Below are 16,810 nucleotides of genomic sequence, written 5' to 3'. Positions count from 1 at the left end.
CACACACACACACACACACACACACACACACACACACACACACACACCCCTACCATGTGCCCAAACTTGACTAACCCCTCTAAGATATCAGTTCCTCCAGGAAGACTTCCCTGATCAGACCAGGCTGCATTTCCCAGTCGTGTTCTGCCCTACCACCCTGACTCAGCCTATCATTCATCATAATAATTAGTTTACTTGTTTCACGGTCTGTCTTTCCACCAGACTGTAAAGTCCTGAGGGCCAGGACCATGTCATGTTCCTGGCTTGAGTCTCCCAGACCCTGTGAACTGTCTGGTTCACAGAGTGCTCAGTAAATGTTTGTGGAATAAACAAATAGAAGAATTCCCATCCTTGATCTTTATTCCCCTCCTCTATTTTAGTATATAGACTAAAATTAGGAATTCTTACATTAGAGCTGTTTTGGAGGGAATGAGATACAGTAGAAAGAACTAAGAGAATTGGATTCTATTTTGGAAAAGCAGGCTGGTCACTTCACTTCTCTAGGTCTGGAGTCCCCTGTGAAATAGGAACTTAGCTGATCATCAGAGCTCCCACAAGTACAAATCCTGGGCTCCGACCCAGAAAGTTCTAATACAGTGTGTCTGGAGTGGCACCCAGGAATCTGTACTTTTACAAGAGCGCCCTAAGTCATCTTGATACTCAACTAGGTTTGGGAAGCCCTGGGTTTTTAAAGTCAGCTACCAGCTACGAAATGCTAAGTCTCATGTAATCCCACACATAAATGTCAGAACACTATTTTAACTACTTTCTCCTTGTAGGCTACTGAAAGCATTAAAATGCTGGTGACATTGTGTCAGTCTGATACTGAAGAAATCAGAAATGTGGCCTCAGAAACTCTCTTATCTCTTGGTGAGTTGGGTTTTTTTTTTGTTTTTTTTTTACATGATTGTTTATTTCTGACACCCTCAAAGGGAATGGTAAGGAAAAGTTTCATGTACCTTGTTTTAGCAATTTTTCCCCTATAGGCTATCGGCTCACACTTACACACACACACACACACACACACACACACACAGTGTGACTGATCAATTTCCATCTCACCCCAGTTCCTCGTTCTAACTACCTGGATGTTGAGGGAGAAGGTTGCTCTCTGGAGCCTTTCTAGCTGGTTTCATAGTCTGGGCACTATTTGGAATCAAGAACATAGAAATCAAACTATCAAGCAGAGGTCAGAGTCAGGAAGCCAGGCTGGATTGCCAGGTTGGGGTTGGCACTACCTGGAGGACAGTGATGTGTTCCCCAGGATGCCATAATCCCCCACGTACCACAGCCTCCCCCAGACTCTCAGGTTAACCTCTGATTGCCCTGCGGGCCTATTGCGCCTGAGCCCCGACACCAAAGAAAAGAGATGAAGTATTTATTTTTTTCTGGAATATCCAAATAACCCTTCTCCTTCACTTCACTCAAAGTATAAATACTATACCCCTCAAAGTCCTCGAATATAATCCGCTCAGTAATACTAGTCGGGAAAAAGCCGCTGCCCTAGTGTGACTCTAGTAGCAGCTTAAGGATGTAAGGAAGACTCTCATGGCACTTATAGTCACCGTGGCAATCACACTCACTGTCTGGTGCTCTTTCTTAGGGTTTAATAAGGCTTCATTCTGCTATTGATATAACATGCAATGCATAGAAATCTTAGCCAATATATGTGTGTTTAAAGGATAAAACAGTTATTCCTCACGGCTTGCTTTAGGCATAGAAATTATTTAATTCCCTAAAAATGTGCCCAGGGTATTATTAGTTTGAACTTCTTTTATCCTTTAGTGTTCTGAAATAACAATGAAGGAATAGCCAGCAACGCTGCTCTTCCCACTGTAACCTGAGGAGGCTCATCCCTGTAGATGATCCAGATCCAGTTCAGCTGCACAGACAGCCGTATCTCCAGGGTTGGTCATCACACCTGCTTCACCTTAACTCGTTACAGATGTGGCTCCCCAAAGCCCCCATAGCCCACCACACCACCGGTTCATGATTCTCAACACTAGATGCCCATTGGAATCACCAGGGAACCTTTAAAATACCCCCGTACCTGGGCTCCACTTCTGATGACTCTGCTCTTGTCGGTCTGAGCTGGGCCTTAGCGCTGGGATTATTAAAAGCCTCCCAGGTTGAGAACCTCTGAACTCAATGTTATGAATTTCCTTTGACCCTAAGGCACAAATACTGGTGTATTTTTATCTCACACAGACGACTGAATTAATGTAGTGAAAATAGTATTTTTGATGGGAATTGGTAAAAGATACTCTAGGCCTGAGGGTTGTCACAGGGCATTCGAGGGGCTCCGAGCAGCCACTGTTTACCAACCAGTATGGAATTATTTCAATATTTGAACCCAGAGCTGTCCAGTAGATCCCTCCATGATGACGGGGCTGCTCTATATGCACTGTCCCAGACGGCAGGAAGTATTCACATGTGGCAGCTGAGCCGTTCAACATGGCTGTTATGACTGAGGAATTAGTTTAATTTTGAGTAGTTACCATTTAAATGTAAGCAGCCACCTGAGGCTGGTGGCCTCTCTATTGGACAGAGCAGTTTTCACCGCGCCTCTGGCCGTTCCAGCACGTCCCGGCTGGACCTCAGTCTTGTTTGGAACCACACTGCCTGACACCCCAAAGCTCGAGCTCTTTCTCCTCCAACACCCTGCCTACTTTACAGGGCTGTTAAACGGACTAGCAGAGGAGCCAACACAGATCCAAGCCCCTGAAAACTGAATCTTAGTAACAGCGAGATGCCCTGAAACCCCGGCCCGGGTTGTGTCACTGTAAAGAATATTGGGTAACACGTGCCAGGCACTGTTTTGAGGGATCTACATGGATTAGCTCATTTAATCCTCCTGAGACTCTATGAGGGACAGTTAATCCCAATTTACAGAGGGGCACAGTGAGGCATGCTAGGGTTGCATAACTCACCCACGACACCCAGACCCGGTCAAGCACTGCAATGGAACCCTGACCCTCTAGGGCACCTGGATGCTGTAGGTTACTGGAGGAAGAACGGAAGACCTCTAAATTGGAATCTCCCTGTGAGCAAACTAGGAACTAGCCTGGTATTATTGGGTTTTTAAGTAGCATTCATTAGCCTAGGCATCCACAGGGGTGTGTGTGAGCGGGCAGGGAGTATGGTATAAATGTGCTTAATTTAAGGGCCCTCTGTCCCTCCTCCCACTGTCATCAGCCGGAAAGGCATTGCTGTTCATGTTTTATATTCAGGGTTTTGCATAAATATTTTGTTTCAAATAAAGGGTTCTACTCCAAAGTAAGAAAAAGTTGGAAACTATTGAATCAGGGAAAAAATAACGTTTGCCTCAGAAAAGTCAAGGCATGCAGAAACAATCAACAAAAGAATCTAAAAATTGATGGCTTTTGCTTATAGACGAGTTCACTACAAAGTTCTTTTAAATACACGCAAATCTCTACTTTTGTATCTAATGTATTACTGAAAAAGTTAAATGTACTGAAAAAGAAAACAACCAAAAACAGACTTTTGGTTCATTGAAAGGCCTTTATATCCAATAAATTATACAAATATAGAGGCAACATATTATAAAATCCATGATTACACTCCTTTTCTAAAACCCACTAATATCAATATATTTCCAGCATTTCAAGGAATCTTTTCTTCCGTTTTTCTTCACAGTGAACTTCTGATTGAGCACAATTAATTATTTGCATCTTTGTCTCATTTGTATTAAATGTGTGAAAGCCTGTTTCTTATCACTAGTTATCTGTACTTCATTTTCCCATTTTCTAATCATTTTTTCTTAAACAGGAAAAATGGAGTAAAATATTCAAATAATTTGCAAATACATGTTGGCTGTTCAAGATGGTACTACTGATAGAACCGGCCTAGTTGTTGGCTGGTAGACAGCATCACTACCTGTGTACAGGGCAAAGAATAATTTTTTTAGCAGATGTTTGAAAGCCTAAACTTGATTTTATGACAGATCATTTGGATGTACCAATATCTAATGTATAAAAGTGAAAGTTATGTAAAAGTTCAATGCACTGAAATCAAGGACTAGCCATACTGAAATCACTAATGCACTTAAAATATAATCCATATAATTTCTCAGGAATAAATCTATTATGTGAAGTTATTGACATCAAATGCCCATAGGACGTCTACTGTGTTTCACATTCTTTTAGTCTCTGGCATTAGCTCAAAAGTTCTTGGTTGTTCTAAACATTACCTAGAAAACAACATAATTAAGAATAGCCAAAGATGGCTTTTCCTCACCTAAAGTCAACCTTAGCAAAATATAGCGACCCCTACCTAAACAACTGGTATTATTATTCTGAGTGATGAATAAAAAAGTTAAGTTCAAACTGGTATTCATTTTTGATGCTCTATATGCAGGAGAAGATGGGCGGCTGGCATATGAACAGTTGGACAAATTTCCTCGAGACTGTGTTAAAGTTGGAGGTCGTCATGCAAGTGAAGTTGCCACGGCCTTTTAATTACAAGTTAACTCTGCCTAACAGCTGTCTTAATAAATGGCCCTGTTAATCAAGGTGGTGCTGTGACTTAGCTCGAAGTTGTTGAGGTTGTCTGGAAATTTAACATGTTATGGGAGGAATTCAAAGTCCTCTTTCACAGTACTTACCTGCTTTTCCTTCAGCCAACGGAATAGGGCTATGTATCTTTCAGTAGATTACATGGTTGATTGCATCTGACAATACTTAGTAAAAGAGTCTGTCTTATCTAGTATGTATGGGATTTTAAAACAGCCGTCTTTATACGTTTTTGGAAGTTCTTCTATAAGCTTGAAATAGTCACATGATACTTTGATAAATATCATATACCTTGCAGTTTTTCCTCTGTTGTGTTCTCAGGGTTGAGTGGCCCCCTTAGTTACCTAATTTTACCTTAAGTGCAAAGCAAAAAAAAAAAGATTTCTTCAAGTAAAAGTTTGCCTGCAGAACCTGCTAAAAGATCATATTGTAAGAGTTTATTTCTTTTTAATTTCATTTTTTCAAGCCTCCACTATTTCTCTTGTTTCTTTCGTCTATCGTGAAAATTCCAAAGGCATGTTTCCATTATGGTAAAAAAGATGGGTAGATCACTAAAAACTACCTTATTAAGATTATACCCATACTCATTTTAAAGAAGATACTCAAAACTTAAGCTTTTTTTTGTTTAAACAAGAGCCATTTTATAATGATACTTTTACAATAGAGGTATTTTGCTGCTAAGACAAGTCAAACCCAGAAGTTTTCAGACAGCTGTGATTAATTCAGAAAGTTATGATGCTCCTTGAAGTAGAAGAACATAGAAGTTGGAGGAATCCTAATGGGGTGGAAGCAGAGGGTCATTAACAGTGGTCTTTTCTTCTATACAAATTACCATAAGGTTAGGAAGAAGAATGCCCTGAATGATGGTTACTGCCCCCAGAGAAATCATTCATCACTGGATAGGATCCTTTGGCCAAATAGTTAAACCAACAGCTCCCATATTGCTTCCACATCAGGATAGCAAGTCCTTTAAATAAAGTACAAGTCCATTCAGTAGCTCTTATTAAATAACTTTTCTTCCTCTTAAGAGTATACAAGGTGGGATATGCCAAGATATCTAAATAATGTGTGTGAGTGTAATTTGAACTGTGGAATATCAACTGTTCTCTGAATGTGCTTATATAAAATATCACTTAGGTGTCATTTTAAATATTTACATTTTAGCAAGACCTTTAAAAACAACTCTTATTTCATTTTAAAGTGAAAATTGTTTGTCAGGCTTCCTGGCAAATAAGTTCTTTCAACTGTGAAGTTATAATGTATATATATATTTGTAAATTTATAAATATTATATATATGCATATATCTTTCATTTTAAAGGTACATTGTACAGTCTATAGTTAGTATGTATAGTCTACAGTCTCTGTTAAATGGTTGAAATGATTTTTATAGAAAGTCAAATCACAAATGTTACAGAGTTGTTTGCTTTGTTGTTTGGGTTTTTTTTTTTTATTTTTTGAATATTGCATGAGTACTTCCGTATCTTTTGTATTCACTTCTGCATTTTATTTTTGGTTGAAGGGGGTGCTTTTAGTTTTGTGGCATTTGTATTCGTCACGCTTTCAATCATGTAAGTTAAAATAAAAATTATTTTTGAATTACTAGTCTCATGTTCGGAGTCTGGTGTATTTTTTTCACATGCCCCTCTTGAGTTGGTATTTACACAACACACTACACCTCATTCTCAACTTGAGTTTATTCTTGAAATTCCTTTATCCATACATGAGGATGATATTTCCTTCTCAGATTTGTTGTAATGCTAACTGGAGAAAAAAGAGCTGCATTTCATCACATCCCTTCGTCTGGAACGTATTCCTGTGCCACCTCATTTTGTCTAAGTTGCTATTGGTATTTTTATGTCTGTGGTAGGTTAGTTACGTTTCTCGGCCTTAGAGAAGTGGCCTTCTGTAGGAGGCTCCTATGCGTCCCAGCAGTGCCCTCCTCTCTTGTCACCCAAGCTGTATGCTCTGGGGCTTCCCCCTAAGAGGGCTGCGTGGGTCCTCCTTTTGTGGCAGGCTGACTATGTGGGCCGTCTGGTAGGCTTGGTTGGCCCCTAGTCTGGTGGGTTGCCAGGCCCTGCCTTGTACAGATGCTGCTGGCTGCTGTTTAGTGGGGCCTGGTCACGAGGTAGCTGGTGGTGGAATCCTTGGGGGCCCTGAGGCCAGTGCTGGCTCACTGGTGGGCGGAGTCAGGGTCCCGAAGAGTCTGGGGCTGTTGCCCACCCACGGGCAGGTGAAGCCAGGTGCTAGTGTTAGTGATGGACTGCTGGCAGGCAGAGCCAGGTCCTGGAGTCCGGCTGCAGGGCCCAGGGATCCCAGAGCTGCTTTCAGATCGTTGGGGAGCTGGGGATGGCGGTTCCTGACACAGTTGGGTGTGGGGTCCAGGGTGTCCAGGAGGCTGCGTTGGCCTGCTAGTGGGCAGGATCAGGGCCCAGCTGGTCCCTGGGTAGGGTCTGGCCTGTGGGATGGTGGTTTCCTCGCTTCTGGTGTCTGCCCCCTGGTGGGTGAAGCTGCTCTGGAGACGTAAGGCCGGCTTCCTGGAGGGAGGGGCCAGTGGCCGGCCACTGGTGGGTGGAGCTGGGTCTTGGCCCTCAGGTGGGCAGGGCCGTGTCTAGAGGTGTGTCCAGAGGCAGCTGTGGGCTCTAGTCTTCAGGCAGCCTGTCTGCTGATGGGCGGGGCTGTATCCCCGCCTCCCCCACCCCCTCCGCCAGGTCTTAATGATCCAAGATGTCGGCCGGCGGGAGTGTTCGTGCCGCTGTTTTCTGCCGTCTGCGTCTGTGTCCCCAGGGTGAGCTGCAGCTGCCCCACCCCGCCTCTCCAGGAGACTCTCCAAGACCAGCAGGTAGGTGTGGCCCAGGCTCCTACCAATTAACTGCTTTTGCCCTGGTCCCAGTGCGCGTGAGATTTTGTGGGCGCCCTTTAAGAGTGAAGCCTCTATTTCCCCTGTCCTGTGGGGCTCCTGCAATAAAGCCCCAATGGTTCTGGGGCCTCGTCTTCCCAGTGCTGGAATCCCGGGCTGGGGAGACTGACAGGAGGCTCAAAGCTCGCACTCCTGTGGGAGAACGTCTACAATGTATTTATTCTCCAGCTTGTGGGTCAGCCGTCTGTAGGGGGAGGGGGTATGGAATTTGATTATATCACAGCCCTCCCCTCCTACCCATTTAGTTGTGGTTCCTTCTTTAGGTCTTTAGTTGCAGATCTTTTCTGGTAGGTTCCAGCCTTTTGCACTGATGGTTGTTCTGCAGACAGTTGTGATTTTGGTGTGGTTGTGAGAGGAGGTGAGCTCAGGGTCTTTCTGCTCCCACGTTTTGGCCTCTCTCAGTGCATGTGTTTTATCACCCAAAGGTCTTAACTTTGTCTTCCCAACGCCAGCCTGCATAAACAGTTTCTTTAGGAGAGGTACCTTGTTGTAGAAATCTCGATAGACCTGTGCATGCCTTGTTAATGCCAAAGTACTGCTTCCATCACGGGTGGCTTTCCTTGCAGTAGTTACTGCAGGTGGCCATACACAGAGCCTGCGCCGTTTCCAAACTAAGCTTTCCTGTTCTACTTTGTGATGATGCCTTGCAATGCCACCGTGACTGCAGCTCTGCAAACCCCATGTCCCAGAGCTGCGTTTCAGAGTTGTGGTATATATGAGCAGAGACTGTAAGCCCCCTGAGGCTAAATGAGTCTTTATTTGTATATGTTCCCAACCCAAACCCCCACCAGCATCATCACAGAGAAGCCCCTGACATTCAGCTCTGAGAGTATTTACCAAGTGATTCATTAAATACCAGTGATTGCTTAGTTACTGAGTCAGCAGTAAAAACCATTTCCCCTATATGGTTTGTTGCAGTACTGCTTAGCTGAATTACCTTACTTACTTTATAAAATTGTAAAGTAAAATTGTAAACCAAAGTCAGCAGAAAACACCAGCACTTCTCACTATATCAGGAAAACAAATTAGTCAAATAGAAAAATAAATATTTTTATCCCTGAAATTTTCCTGGGGACATTATCTCTTATAAAACAAATATGATGGATTTTGAGAAAGTTCTAAGTACACTTTTTGCAGGGAACAACAGTTGTTTGCTAAAAACTAGTTCTCTAACTTCTCATTTATTCAACAAGTATTTGTTGCATACTTAACTATAAATGAGATATGCATATGCCAGGGACTGTTCTTGGCAATGGAGCTATAGCGGTGAAGAAACAGAAAAAAAATGAGAGGACATAAAAATCCCTACCTTTGCAGGGCTCCTATCCTGGAAAGAGGAGACAATAAGACAGAGAAAAGGAAGGAATTCCCTGGTGGTCCAGTGGTTAGGACTCCGCACTTCCACTGCCAGGGGCCTGGGAACTAAGATCCCACAAGCTGTGCAGCACGGCCAAAAAAATAGAGAAAAGTAATGTAATTGCCCAGTGTTGGTGTAGGAGATGTGATAGGGCAAAGATCACAAGTTTCAAAGAGAGTGTTCAGGGAAGGCCGAATAGAAAACTACATTTGAGGGCTCCCCTGGTGGCGCGGTGGTTGAGAGTCCGCCTGCCGATGCAGGGGACACGGGTTCATGCCCCGGTCCGGGAAGATCCCACATGCCGTGGAGCATCTGGGCCCGTGAGCCATGGCCGCTGAGCCTGCGCGTCTGGAGCCTGTGCTCCGCAACGGGAGAGGCCACAACAGTGAGAGGCCCGCGTACCGGAAAAAAAAAAAAAAAAAAAGAAAACTACATTTGAGGATGGCCTGAGGAACTGATGGGATGAGTCAGTCATGTGGATATGTGGATATCCCTGGGAAGAACATTCCAGGCAGAAGCAACAATAACCACAAAGACCTTAGAAAGGGACCATGCTTGATGTTTTAGATTTTCTAGTAGCCACTAGAAAAGAAGTAACAAGAATAGGGAAAGCTAATTCTAATAATATGTTCTATTTAACCTAATATATCCAAAATCTTTCAACTTGTAATCAATATAAAAATTATTAATAAGATATTTTACATTCTTTTTCTCATACGAAGTCTGTGAAACACAGTATATATTTTATACTTACAGCACATCTCAATTCAGACTAGTCACATTTCAGGTGCTCCATAGCTACATGTAGCTAGTGGGTACCACATTGGATAATGCAGGTCTATGTTTCCCCAGTTGTCCCAGTAATATTCTTTATAGCATACACACACATACACATGCTCACACACGTGCATGCACACACATAGATCCAGGTTCCAGCCATGCGTTACATGTTTAATTTAGTTGTCATGCCTCTTCAGGTTCTTTTCTTTATTAAATTTTTTTATTGATTTACAATGTGTTAGTTTCTGAATCGCAGCAAAGTGATTCATATATATATACATATATATATATTCTTTTAAAAATTCCTTTCCATTATGGCTTATTACAAGATATTGAGTATAGTTCCCTGTGCTATATAGTAGAACCGTGTTGTTTATCTATCTGATTTATAATAGTTTTTATCTGCTAATCCCAAACTCCTAATTTATCCCTCCCCCAACTTTCCCTTTTGATAACCATAAGTTTGTTTTCCATGTCTGTGAGCCTGCTTCTGTTTTGTAAATAAGTTCATTTGTATCATATTTTAGGGAAGGGTAAGCTGTGACAAAGCGAGAGAGTGGCATGGACATATATACACTACCAAACGTAAAATAGCTAGCTAGTGGGAAGCAGCCGCATAGCACAGGGAGATCAGCTCGGTGCTTTGTGACCACCTAGAGGGGTGGGATAGGGAGGGTGGGAGGAAGGGAGACCCAAGAGGGAAGAGATATGGGGACATATGTATATGTATAACTGATTCACCTTGTTATAAAGCAGAAACTAACACACCATTGTAAAGCAATTATACTCCAATAAAGAAGTAAAAAAAGTAGATTCCACATATAAGTGCTATCATATGTTTTTCTTCCTCTGTCTGGCTTACTTTACTTAGTATGATAATGTCTTTGTCCATCCATGTTGCTGCAAATGGCATTATTTCATTCTTTTTTATGTCTGAGTAATATTCCATTGTATATATGCACCATATCTTCTTTATCCATTCATCTGTAGATGGACATTTAGGTTGCCTTCATGTCTTGGCTATTATACATAGTGCTGCTATAAATATTGGGGTGCATGTATATTTTCAAATTAGAGTTTTCTCCAGATATATGCCCAGGAGTGGGGTTGCTGGGTCATATGGTAACTCTCCTCTTCAGGTTCTTTTACTCTAGAACAGTAATGGGCCCCTCTTTGTTTTAAACTTCCACACCTTACTATATTTGAAGTGTACAAGCAAGTACATTTTGTAGAATGTCCCAAATTTGGACAGGGTGTCCAAATACCTACTTTGAAAGTAGACCCAAAAGGATTTGTTGATAAATTGGAAATGAGATGTGAAACAGACAGAAGCCAACAATGAATCCAAAAATTTCAATCTGAGCAACTGGAAGGAAGGAATGCCATCTTCCAAGATAGGGAAACTGAGAAGCAGGAGATTTAAAGAAGACCAGGGGGCTTCCCTGGTGGTGCAGTGGTTGGGAATCCTCCTGCCAGTGCAGGGGACGTGGGTTCAGGCCTGGTCCAGGAGGATCCTGCATGCCACGGAGCAGCTGGGTCTGTATGCCACAGCTGCTGAACCTGCACTGTAGAGCCCGCGGGCCACAACTGCTGAGCCTACATGCCATAGCTGCTGAGGCCCGTATGCTCTAGCCTGTGCTCCGCAACAAAGACAAGACACTGCAGTGAGAAACCCATGCGCCGCAATGAAGAGTAGCCCCCGCTCACCTCAACTAGGGAAAGCCCGCGCACAGCAATGAAGACCCAACGCAGCCAAAACTAAATAAATTAATTAAATTAAAAATTTAAATTAAACTATAAAATAATAAGACCAGGAATTTTGCTTCAGGCATGTTAAGTTGGGGAAGCCTCTTAGACATCCAAATGGAGATACCAAGTTGGTGATTGAAGGTAATTGTGTTTGGAGTTCAGGTGAGAAATCCAGTTAAAAATATAAAATTGGGAGTCTTCAGCATGTGAATGGTATTTAAAGCCATGAGACTGGTTTGTTTCCTCCAGGAAGTATAGATAGAAAACAAGAGATACAGGAACTGAGCCTTGGGGCACTCCAATATTTAGAGGACATAAAGAAGAGGGGGAAGCAGCAAAGGAAAAGAAGAGTGACCAGTAGGGAATTAAAAGACTATGACATCTTAGAAGCCAAGTGAAAAAAGTGTTTCAAGGAGAAACGAGTGACAAATGCTGAGGACTGAGAATTGGATTCAGCAGAATGAAGGTCATCAGTGACCCTGACGAGCAATTTCAATAGAGTCATGGTGGGGTTAAAATCCAACTTGGAGTACATCCAAGAGAGGATAAAAGAATATTTCAGGGACTTCCCTGGTGGCCCAGTGGTTGCACCTTCCAATGCAGGGGATGCGGGTTCGATCCCTGGTCGGGGAACTAGGATCCCACATGCCATGGGGCTACTAAGCCCGTGCGCTGCACCTACTAAGCCTGCACTCTCTGGAGCCTGCACGCCACAATTAGAGAGCCCTCACGCCGCAACTAGAGAGGAGCCCACGTGTTGCAACGAAGAGCCCACACTAGCACTGAAAGATCCTGCATGCCACAACTAAGACCCGATCCAGCCAAAAATAAATAAATATTAAAAAAAAAGAATGTTTCGTATGGCAACTCTTTGAAGAGTTTTTGTATAAAGGGGAGCAGAATATTGCACATTGTGTGACTGTGCAATAACCAGGAGGAGGGGCTGTATGAAGTCAAGAGAGTTGTTTTGTTTTTTTAATGAGAAAAAGTACAGCATGTTTGTTGATGCAAAGAACCCAGTTGAGATTGAAAAATTAATAAGGCAAGAGAAGAATAGTGAGCAGTCTCCCTGAATGGAGTGAGAAGGATTGGCTGAAATCTGCATAAATGGAGGGGGCATCGGTATAACAGGAGGAAAGCCAGAGGATATGGGCACAGACGCAGATCGGTGGGTAGATGTGATGGGGAGAGCTATGGAAGTTCTTTTTTGATTGCTTCTATTTTCTCAGCAAAATAAGATCAATCTAGGAAATCTATGATGTAGAGGAAAACTCTATGTAACAAATAAGCAAAATAGGCATAATACTACGAAAGATCAATGGAAAGTTCAGTACAGGTTGGAACAGTCAAAGCAGAATGGGCAAGTTCCCAGTAGGCGTCACCTAAGCAAAGGCGCAAAGACAGGAATGAGCTGAGTGTGTGTTAGGGGAAGCCAGTTTAGTTTAAGCTGAGATTCTGTGCACCAGAGAAGTGAAAGTAAGCTTGGTTTAGTTCAAACTGTAGAAGGCCTTCAATGCTAGGCTGAAGAAAGAATCTAGGCATACATGGCTTCCCCCGGATTTGTGTATTCCATTCTATGGTGTTGCTAAGCAATGCATTCCAGAGTTCTTGACTGTTCACTTCTGTTACTGCCAGTGGTGTGACTTAAGCACCCTTGGCCTTTTTACACAATGGCAAAGACCCGGGCTTACTATGCACAATTTTGGATTCAGGTTTATCGATATTTTGTGGGGCTGTATCGCCGCCTCAAGAAATGCTGGAGTGTCGTTAAGGGCTTTTTCACTAAAAAGGAGGAAGAACACATCCCTCCAGCTGAGAGTATTTTTCACAAAGAAAAAATTGCGGTGCTTGGCCGTACGGTGAAGGATAAATCTCTAGCCCTTGAACAGAGAGCTCAAGCTGCCTATAGAATTGGACTGTTGGCCTTTACAGGTACTGATTTAACCAGCTGTGCTGACAGAGGTGTTCCACAGTCTTTTTGCCTGTTCTAACACTGTCAGTGAGTGATTCTCACAGCACTCGTCTTAACATTCCAATAACGTTTCCTTTGCCTAAATTATTAGTTTTTTGTCTTTGCACCGCCAAAGATATTACTAATTACTTTCTCCTCAAGGATCTCATGTTTTCAAAAGAATGTGTCCATCAAATAAATTACTAATAAGGTACTTTCCTGTTTTTAATTTAAAAAGTATATATATATATATATATATATATATATATATACATACACACACTGAAATTGCCTATCAAACTTTTCAGTATCATGAAAAAATTGAATCTATACTGAATTGATATAATTTCAACCCTTTTACAGGATAAAACGACTCGGTATTTTATTTTTTATCTTGCAAAAATGCATTACACAGACAGTAGTTCAGAAAAATCATGAAGAACTTAAGGCTTTTAAAATACCTACTAGGAAAGCCAATAGGTGAATTAGTGAAAAGCAACTATTAATGTATACTTGGCTAGAGAATTAATTGGTAAACCATTTAAACACACACTGCTCTGATTGTCCAGTCCAAACTTGCTTCACTTTTTTTTCTAATAAATTTCATGTAAAAAAATTTTATAGACAATCCTCAACAACACATCGCCTTATTAGAAGCTCTTGTTGGTAGCTGTTAGTGTCCTTGGTAGATCGATTATTTTTTAAATGGGAAAATGAATTACTTCAATGTAGTTTAATAGACTACTTTCACAGAATGGTGTCCATGAGAGAAAACATTTACTGTTTTCAAGGACCAAGGGGTCCTAGGTACCAGAATGATTGAGAGCCACTAGCATAGGACCACAGAGAAGACAGAAAGTCAGGAGAACACCCAGGTGAGGGCGGTGTAAATGGCACCCTCCACTTGAGGCATGCTCAGTTCCCTGTAGAGCTGTGGTCACCATTTGGGGTAAGAGTTAGCTAATTATAAAGGGATCAGAATCCTTTAACTTGATGTTACTTAGCCTTGGTTGTACTGGTGGGAAACAATGGAAAGGGCTTATGCCCAGGCTTTGGCTAAAGCTTTACACTGCACAGAATATCCTTGGGACCATGGGACTATGGTAGTGCAGATAAGAGGAATCCAAACCAGGTCAAAATTCCAGTGGCTAGAATCCAGCCAACTGTGCCAGCTTCTCCTCACCATCTAACTTGTCTTCATCAGTGCCTTCTTATCTAGGACCTGCTTGGAGTTTGAGATTTAAACTAGGATGATCTGGGGTTCAGGTATATGATGGACGTAGAGTCAAGCACCAGGTTGGTCTCAGATCTGCAAAAGATTTGGGCTGAGAAACGTGTAAGGAGAACAGGACAGTGATGGACAACTCATGAAAAACCTCTCCCTTACCATTTAGACCCTGGCTTTGCCGCTCGGCCTTTTGGTTTTTCCTTTGTTTGCTCTAATGCTCTGGTACTTTTTCAAGTACTGAAGACAGAGACTCGGGAATGAGACCATGAGGGAGATTTGCTAGGTGAACACAGCCAGGCTTTATTCATCTTGCAATACTGACTCATAGGCGCCTGACTGAAGGAAACAGGGAGGAGCTTTGGGCAGGCAGTGCTCTTCATATAACTCCACGCTGATCAACACACACGTTCTCATGTTCACAGCAGCACACGGGGTGGGGGAGAAAGAGGAGAACTCAAAATATCCGAAGTATCACATCCATAGCGACGAGAATATGAACACAGGAGCACTCAAATGTCACTAGCTACTAGATACACCAAATACTTCTGGAAATGCAAATGCTTGTTTTACAGGAGGACCAACTGCTGGAAATTTTGCCGCTGAGTACATGAAAGAAGTAGCTCACTTGTTGCAAAATTACGAGATGGAACCAAAAATAAAGATCCAGCTGCTCCAGAGTGTTGCATCTTGGTGTTACTTAAACCCTGTCAACCAGAGAAGAGCCAAACATTTGCAGTTTATTCCTATTCTCGTTGATCTTTTTGATAACAGACTTGAGCCTACCACGAAAAGTGACATAAACAGCAACCTCCTGCTTAAATTTTGGACTTGCTATGTTCTCTCTGTCATGACATGCAATAACCTGTCTTGTACGCAGGAGCTTAGAGACTACAGTTCTCTAAAATATCACTTGCAAATGTTGGCCAGTGAGAATTGGTCTGGATGGCCCGAGAATTTTGCAGAGGAGCTGTATTTCCTCATTGGTTTTCACAGGAGTTAATTTCTCTAAATCCAGTTACCTGATGCAGCTGTCTGCACCATTGTATCACCCTGGAAAACTGAAATAAATAACAATATCCGATCACATTATTCTTCAGCGTTTTCTTTTATAGTTGAAAAATTCTATATACATTTTCATAGTTACTGCAATAACCAAACTTATGAAAAGTGCCACTGTTTAAACTGTTTAAACTAACCTCATAAAAATTAAGTTCATAAAATGAGAATTCACTGGAAGATGCATTCCCTATATAACTGTTAGGAGCAATGGTGTGTTTGGGGGGCTATTAGATGACATTAAGCTAAGGCACCCAGAAATGCCAAATCCAGACCCAACTCACAGCCACACCCTACAGTGGACACTGTCGTCCCACCCATATGTATCCTTTCAGCCCTATTTCAGCGACGGCCTTCCGGTTGCCACATCTTTGGCTGAGGTTGCGTTCTGGCTACCAGACCATGATCTTTCTGCACATCAGGCTGACCAGTTTGGGGGAGTTTACACTGAATAGGAGCAGTGCTTACCTCCACTGGCACAACTCTGGATAGAGATGAGTACCATGTGTTCAGACACCTAAAGACAGCCTAAAGCTAGGCTCTTGGATTTTTACTCTCCCTATTTTGCCTGTTAAGAGAATATGTAAAAGAAAGCTTGCACCTGACTTTTGTACTGCCCAGCCTCATCAAAAGCTTTGTTACAAAAAATGTTTACGGAGAAGTGCTTACAGGATGTGTACCTGTTTGTGTCTCTAACTACATTAACATTTGCCTCTAGCTTAAGTCGGAGCCATCATAGATTGAACTGCGTACTTTTCCTATTTCACAGACTTGCCTTGACTAAGCTTACTTTAGCGTTACGCTTCTACCTTTCGCTGAGGGGCCTGTAAAAAAAAGTAGTGTAGGTCCGTGATCCTTGCTTGTATCTATTACAGGAATGTTGTTAGGGATGTTAATCACATCACGTGGATTCATGAGGCTCTTGGGGGGCAACTTTCTCAAAACTTAAACCAGGAAAAGCCGTGTTCTACTGAGCAACTGTTATCTTTTCATCCTTTGTGGATTTTGTGAATTGTGTTAACGCAGAGTTTCTGAAACTAGAATTCAGTTTATAGTGGGAGAATAAGGGTCGGAAATCGTAAGTCCCCTTTAGAAACTGGGTCACGGCCACAAATTCCTTTTTTCAAGTGATTTTTAAATTGAATTTGAATTTTTCCTCAGAGTAATTCATGAACGTAGTTTGAAGAGTCAAATATTGCCAGGCCTCTGATGAGAAACAGAGGTTCAGATTTGGGCCT

At 42.3% G+C, this 16,810-nt stretch overlaps 2 protein-coding genes across 9 annotated transcripts in view; both read left to right on the top strand.

The window, feature by feature from the left end:
- Nucleotides 1-6,142, top strand: part of RIPOR2 (RHO family interacting cell polarization regulator 2) — a 212,127-nt gene extending 205,985 nt beyond the window's left edge. For 7 of the 8 annotated variants that reach the window (XM_029243121.1, XM_029243125.1, XM_029243123.1 and 4 more), the window contains 2 exons: nucleotides 780-870; nucleotides 4,378-6,142. In XM_029243121.1, the coding sequence (XP_029098954.1) occupies nucleotides 780-870; nucleotides 4,378-4,478 (192 nt within the window). In that variant the 3' untranslated portion in view covers nucleotides 4,479-6,142. Of the gene's footprint in view, nucleotides 1-779; nucleotides 4,346-4,377 lie in introns of those variants that run through there. The other variant, XM_029243119.1, reaches the window with a different exon arrangement.
- A 5,936-nt stretch (nucleotides 6,143-12,078) lies between these two features.
- ARMH2 (armadillo like helical domain containing 2) lies at nucleotides 12,079-15,680 on the top strand. Its single transcript, XM_029243517.1, has 2 exons — nucleotides 12,079-13,269; nucleotides 15,089-15,680. Exons 1-2 carry the CDS (start codon nucleotides 13,008-13,010, stop codon nucleotides 15,514-15,516), a joined length of 690 nt encoding a protein of 229 aa, XP_029099350.1. The 5' UTR covers nucleotides 12,079-13,007; the 3' UTR covers nucleotides 15,517-15,680.
- Nucleotides 15,681-16,810: the final 1,130 nt, after the last annotated feature.

This window comes from Monodon monoceros, unplaced genomic scaffold (genome assembly GCF_005190385.1).
Source record: "Monodon monoceros isolate NGI ecotype Baffin Bay Population unplaced genomic scaffold, NGI_Narwhal_1 Super_Scaffold_3, whole genome shotgun sequence".
Classification (NCBI taxonomy): Eukaryota; Metazoa; Chordata; class Mammalia; order Artiodactyla; family Monodontidae; genus Monodon; species Monodon monoceros.
This window is presented reverse-complemented; position numbering and strand designations above follow the sequence as displayed.

Excerpts from the sequence above, each read along its gene's own strand:
- ARMH2 (XM_029243517.1), top strand. The coding sequence starts at position 13,008 with ATGGCAAAGACCCGGGCTTACTATGCACAATTTTGGATTCAGGTTTAT. Across the intron at positions 13,270-15,088 it reads TGGACTGTTGGCCTTTACAG|GAGGACCAACTGCTGGAAAT; the intron begins GTACTGATTTAA and ends CTTGTTTTACAG.